At 44.8% G+C, this 6,000-nt stretch overlaps 1 protein-coding gene across 1 annotated transcript in view; it reads right to left on the minus strand.

Annotated features, from left to right (window-relative positions):
• The window catches only part of trioa (trio Rho guanine nucleotide exchange factor a), a 115,561-nt gene extending 110,557 nt beyond the window's left edge, over window positions 1-5,004 (minus strand). The window contains exon 1 of the mRNA XM_072676140.1: window positions 4,716-5,004. Within this exon, the coding sequence (XP_072532241.1) occupies window positions 4,716-4,785 (70 nt within the window). The 5' untranslated portion in view covers window positions 4,786-5,004. The remainder of the gene's footprint in view (window positions 1-4,715) is intronic.
• Between the last annotated feature and the right edge of the window lie 996 nt (window positions 5,005-6,000).

Raw genomic sequence — 6,000 nt, forward strand, 5'->3', positions numbered from 1 at the left:
GCCAGAAGACTGAGGCAGAGGGGGCATTGAGTGCACCATCACAGGCCCAGTAAATCTAGGTCAGCATGACCTTTCCCCACCACACAGGGAGACTGAAAGAGTGTCTGAAAGAGTGAGAGACACAGACGAGGGAGTAAGGAGGCTAAGAAGGCGGTTAGAGAGAGAGAGAGAGAGAGAGAGAGAGAGGAGATAAACTGGGTGACTGAGACAAAACAGGGATGCAGAAGAGGAGAAGGCAAAGTAAGGAGGCTTTAGCTGCACCCACTAACTCTCCAGGTGGCACCGTCTCTGCAGAGGTGCAGAGCAAAACTCATCAGTGTGAACCATGCGCTGCCTTCCACGGTCAACATTTATCCACCACTGCCATAACAAAACAGAGCTAGCACAAACTAAACACACTAGGCCACAGGTCGCACTGCTTGGGAGTAAGAGACATGAGTACTTCTACTCCATAATGAGCAGAGAACCATGTGAGATACAATCATCAGCTGGGAAGGTTTACCGCGCTGCACATCTCAAAAATGAAGCGATTTCTGTGCAGCATATTCAAGCAACTCCTTACCAAATCAATAGGGAGCAGAAGGTCAGTGAAACCGCATCATAAGACTTATTCAGATTGGATTAGTTTAACAAGGACACTCCGAGCCCTCAGTGGTAAAACTCTTGCATCTGCGCAGCAATTAAAAGACCACAGGAAGAGAGAGTTCAGTACCTGGAGGTTTGATTCACGTGGCCACACGATCACCCTCCATTCCGAGGCTACGAGGCTACATTCACACAGCAGGCAAGTTTCCCAAGTCGGATTGTTTTTTTTCACCAAATCCGATCTTTTTAAATGTAACCTATATCCAGCATTCATCTGAACACTTCATGCTCCTAAACTAACTTACAGGCACAAAAAAAAAAAAGAGCAAAGCTTCTCATGACTCAAACATCAGATCGAAGTCAACAGTAACAGTCACTTCCTTATTGGTCACCAAATATTTCTAAAGTCTACTACCTCGCTATCCCACCACTGAAAGTCCCCCTCACTGCTGTCAACCATTACCCCGTTCCCTAAATGCGTATGCATGACGACTGTCAAGTTCGACTCGGCTGTTCAGACAGAGTTACGCTGCTGTGTACTGTATACGGATCAGATTTTAACACCACAAAGAGACCAAATTAAAAAAATAAAAATTCAGTGTGTGTTTTTTTTGTCGTTCACACTGCCACACAGACAACGTCACACATGATGAAAAAGATCAGATTTGGGCCACTTTTACCTGCTGGGTCAATGTAGCCTAAATAGTTCTTTTTTTTCATCCAGCACAAACAAACATCTGTCTGAAAAACCACAAAGTTTTGCATCCGGACAGGAATAAAAACACCAAACAGAGGTTTAAAAATGCAGGTCAAATCTAAACATCTGTCCAATACCTATATTTTTGCTTTATGCCGATATGGTTCTGATATTATTGTGCATCCCAACAGTTCCACGTTTTAAACACCGATTCCCATTTAAAGATTTCATAAAATAGCTTACTTCAATGTAAAAAAGTCGTTACATTTTGGGTCACGCAAAAACACGGTCTCTCAAACAGTAACATTACAGGAGAAGGAAAAACCTTAACTTGGAGCATTTCTATTGGTCCATTCCTTATGAAATTGTTAAAAAAAAAAAATGTAAAAAAAAACAACTGGTAGCTTCAAATTATGCACTAAAGATATTTGTAAACAGCGACAATATACAACTCGTCACACTGTTTCTCAGGTCCAACATCTACTCACAGGTGGCTACATACTCAGACTGGGTCTGGAAGTTTCTCTGATTCCATACTAGTGAGCTGTATTCCACCCACACAGCTTTAAATTTTTAGGTTCAGAAACCCTGCCAATTTCATTGGAATCCAAGCCGCATGAAACTACTGACTGCTCCTGAGGTTTAAATATGCCAAATGATCCTCTACAGAGTACAGAGGTCTGGCTATGTCCCTTTTCTTCGCAAGCACAAGGACGCTATTTTTTTTGTCAAAGCCAGAGCTTTACAAGCAGACCGGACCAAACAGACGTCAACACCGCACCTTCTTCAGCAGTCAACAGGAACCATGTGGGTACTTGGGAGGCCAACAAGGCTTGCTAGTAGCTGCTTTAAGTACTGTCAATTTCACCAAGACAGAATTTTAACCGTATGCTTATACCACAGCTTAGCTGTCAGCGAATGACAGTGCCTGAACCTATGAAACACAGCCCATATATGGCGTTATCTGGTCTTAGAGAACTGGTCATAAAATACATCAAACCAAAATCTGGCCTACAGCTCATACGCTCGGTCTAAAAACCTACAACAGCTGCATGGGCCTGAATCCTACTTTTAGGTAAAGTTGTAATTTGCCTGTCTTTTGGAATTATAGCCTTCCTTAATGCTGATAACACCGGCCTCCTAAAGCCATTAGATTTCAATTTCAATTCAAGATTTTGAAAAGAACTATAACCTCACGAGGCATCCGGTGTGCAACCAGTCTGAGGTACAGGACTTCCTCATGTGGTTGCACGCCTGCCACAGTGAAAATAAAATCTGTGCGAGAGGTTTTTGCTGTTGTTTTTACAGTGGGAGGCTGAGACTAGATGTTGGGTTGGCTTCGGGATTCAGCTGAACGATGATGCAGTTTTAGCCTACCTTCCAAGCAGCGCAGCTTAGCATAAGAGCATCTTCCTCTTTCTATGGTAAACAAATCACCTAAATACTCTCAATAATAATTTAGAGGTGCACAAATGCATGGTAAAATCTATCAACCTACCATCTTACCATCTGAATGCATCTGCAGATAATCAGCCTGCAGTAAAACCACTGATGGATGCAAATCACTACTTACAGGAATTACCTATTTTTTTTACCTGGATTAAACCATGTCTAACACTTAACAATATAGATCAATCCAGTAACCACCAATACAGGCAAATCTGGGTCAAGGCAAATATAGCTTGCCTCACAAAGTCAGTGATGTTTTAGGTACTGAGAAACATGCATTTGCTACATGGACAAAAGTATTGGGACATCTGCTCATTCGTTGCTTCTTCGGAAATTAAGGGTATTTAAAAAACAGTTCTTAAGGAGGCTAGTATCTGACTATACTGTGCCGGTAAGGCTTTGGAGCATCACTGTGCTGATTTGATTGCATTCGCTGACCTTAGAGCATCAGTGGGGTCAGGATGCTGGATCTCACCACCCCACCCCATCCCATCCCATCCCATCCCAACCCATCCCATCCCATCCCATCCCAACCCATCCCATCCCAACCCATCCCAAACACTTCCCAAAAATATTAGATGGAGCACCATCCGTCATCCCAGACAACACAGTTCCAACTGCTCCACAGCTCAATGCTGGTGGGCTTTATACCCCTTAAGCCCATGTGTGGCATTAGATATGGTGCCATTAGACCCATGTTTATCCTCTCCAGAGTCTCCTATTGGCAAATGGGAGCATTTGCACATCCGTGTCAGCGATGGGTGCAACTTAAACTACCTGAATGCATCCACTGAAAGGGGTGTCCACAAACATTTGGACATATAACGTAGCTCGGTCTTTAACAAGCATCGTGTAAACAAGAAAAGTGAGTGGTTGGTCAATCTTTAAGAGGGCAGGCTGGATCGCCAGCGATAAAGCTAGCTAGCTAAAAATGAGCAGCTCGCTAGCAAGCAGCTCCTCTGGAGAATGCCACGCCAGGTCATTGTTTACACTGCTAGCTTAGCCGCACAGATGCTGCAGCTTGTGTGATGGCAGTCTTGCACACCTTAAATTAAAGATTTACCGCAATCTAACTGGGTGAAATCCATCTAGCCCCGTATATTAAACACCTTCGTTTACAGACAGCCCGGCCTTTTATTGCCCACATGATATTTAACGGCTGCAGTGAAGCAAAGCGGATCCCTAGTGTTCCCCTCGCAGGCTAGTTGGGTTAATAGGACAGCTGGAGTGTATTGACCGCCAGCAGCAGCCTTTCAGCTTTCTAGCTAACGTTAGTTGAATATCAAGAGCGAAAAACGCCCGAACACACACTGATTTCGTTAGATAGCTGAATGGTAGTCCACATACACACCCCTGCTTGAAGGCAGGCTAATGGTACAAGTGCTAGCTAGCTGCTGGTCAGAAGTTGCCCACTTGGTCATAGCTAGCTAGCTTGCTGGGTAGGCTACTCCAAGACAGGGCTCGCTGATCAGGAATGGAAATAAAGGGAGATAAAGGCAGAGTTAACGGCTTAACAGCAATCCACGTGTCTATTGGACATGTTATCTAGCTCGTAAGACCCCCAAACAGGGCATACAGCTCACGTTAATCAGCTAGATAGCTACAGCACGTTCAGACCCATAGACCTGTTAGTAGAGTGACCACATGTTAACATATCTCTAAACCCACATCCCAAATTAGTTCTTCATGTCTGTTTGAGAAAACGACGTGTCCAGCTCTCCACCAGAGCCAACAATTTGTCAGCAATGTCTCAAACCCCAGTCTTTATAGATGCCAAATCCAGGTCCGGGAAGTACAAATCCACCCCGGGAGTTTGTGCAAACTGCCAGGCAGCGCTGCTGCAGCTCCGCTGCCCGAGCGGTTGGAGCGAAACCCGGCGGTGGATTCTGACTTCCTGGACCTGGATTCAGAGCCCACTGCTCCCTAACTAGCAGCTAGCAAGCTATTTCAATCACGGTCCACCCTCACTAGTTCGGGGCTTTACCAGATTTGAAGAACGCCGCTATGTCGGCCGCGTCCTTAGCCGTCTCCTCGGCTCCTTCCCCCGAGCTCATGTCTGTGGAAAGCACGATGCAAATATCCGAAGGTAAAAGTTTGGCTGTTCCAGCTCAGACGGTGTGTGAAATATGTCCGCCCCTCTGCTCCACGAAGGCTGTGACACGGACGGAAAACACCGCTGTTCTGCTAGGCTAGGGACCATGAGCAGTCCTCCATCTTGGATAACACAAATTAATAGCACCGGCCGGCGGCCCTTCCGACTGAGGGCTGGCTAATCGAGGAGGAAAGTCATGGAAGACAGCAGGCAGGGGGCGTGAACACATCCCCACAGATCCCCACAGATCCTCCCTGTCCTCCCTGTCCTCTCCCTCTCCGCCTCCCAAAGAAGAGGTGAAGTTGGAGGCGACATATGGCGAGCGGGTTTAGCCTTTAATCTGTGATCTCTGAGATCAGAAACCTCAGTTAAGCCATTAGTATCAGGACAACTGCAAAGAAACAGTTTTACCATTGAGGTAATCTTCCAATTCAAAGGTTGCCTTATACACTGAGAACATGCTAAAATATAACGACTGCTACTAAATTGAAATATTACCTGTTAGATCAAATGTTTTACATGCCAATTTTACATACTACAAAAGTGTAAATAAAATATCTGATATTAAAACAGTGGATTAAAAGCTAAGCAGACTTCAGTATCAGGGTTATAATCCAATCTGTTTTTACTGCTGGGTTAGGTTTGGAATTAGGGTCAGGATTAGGTTAAAGTTAGAGAGATTTCTGTAGAATGATCGTTAATTCTGCGTATTTTCCACACACAGCAATACGAGTCTTTCTCCAAGGTTGCTTTCTCCTGGCAACCACCAAACCATTGTTCTCCCTCCTGCCATCAGGAAGAAGGTACCGCAGCATCCGGTCCAACACGACCAGACTCTGCAACAGCTTCTTCCCCCAAGCCATCAGACTCCTCAACACAACTCAACTTCTGAACTGATATCTTTCTGGTACATGTACCCTCTCTCTCTCTCTCTCTCTCTCTCTCTCTCTCTCTCTCTCCAACCATTTACCCCAGGAAAAAAAGGGAAGCATTTTTGCACAAAGCATTGCACTAATAACTTTACTTTTCTTTACTTTACTACCTCACTGGACTCTATTTATTACACATTGCACAATTTGCACACTACCGTCAATTATGTATTATTCTCTGGTCTGTACTGTGTTGTGTTGTCTGTCCGCACTTGTTTGTTTGTGTTGCACTTGTGTCCTGTATGCAC

Source organism: Salminus brasiliensis, chromosome 3, assembly GCF_030463535.1.
Source record: "Salminus brasiliensis chromosome 3, fSalBra1.hap2, whole genome shotgun sequence".
Classification (NCBI taxonomy): domain Eukaryota; kingdom Metazoa; phylum Chordata; class Actinopteri; order Characiformes; family Bryconidae; genus Salminus; species Salminus brasiliensis.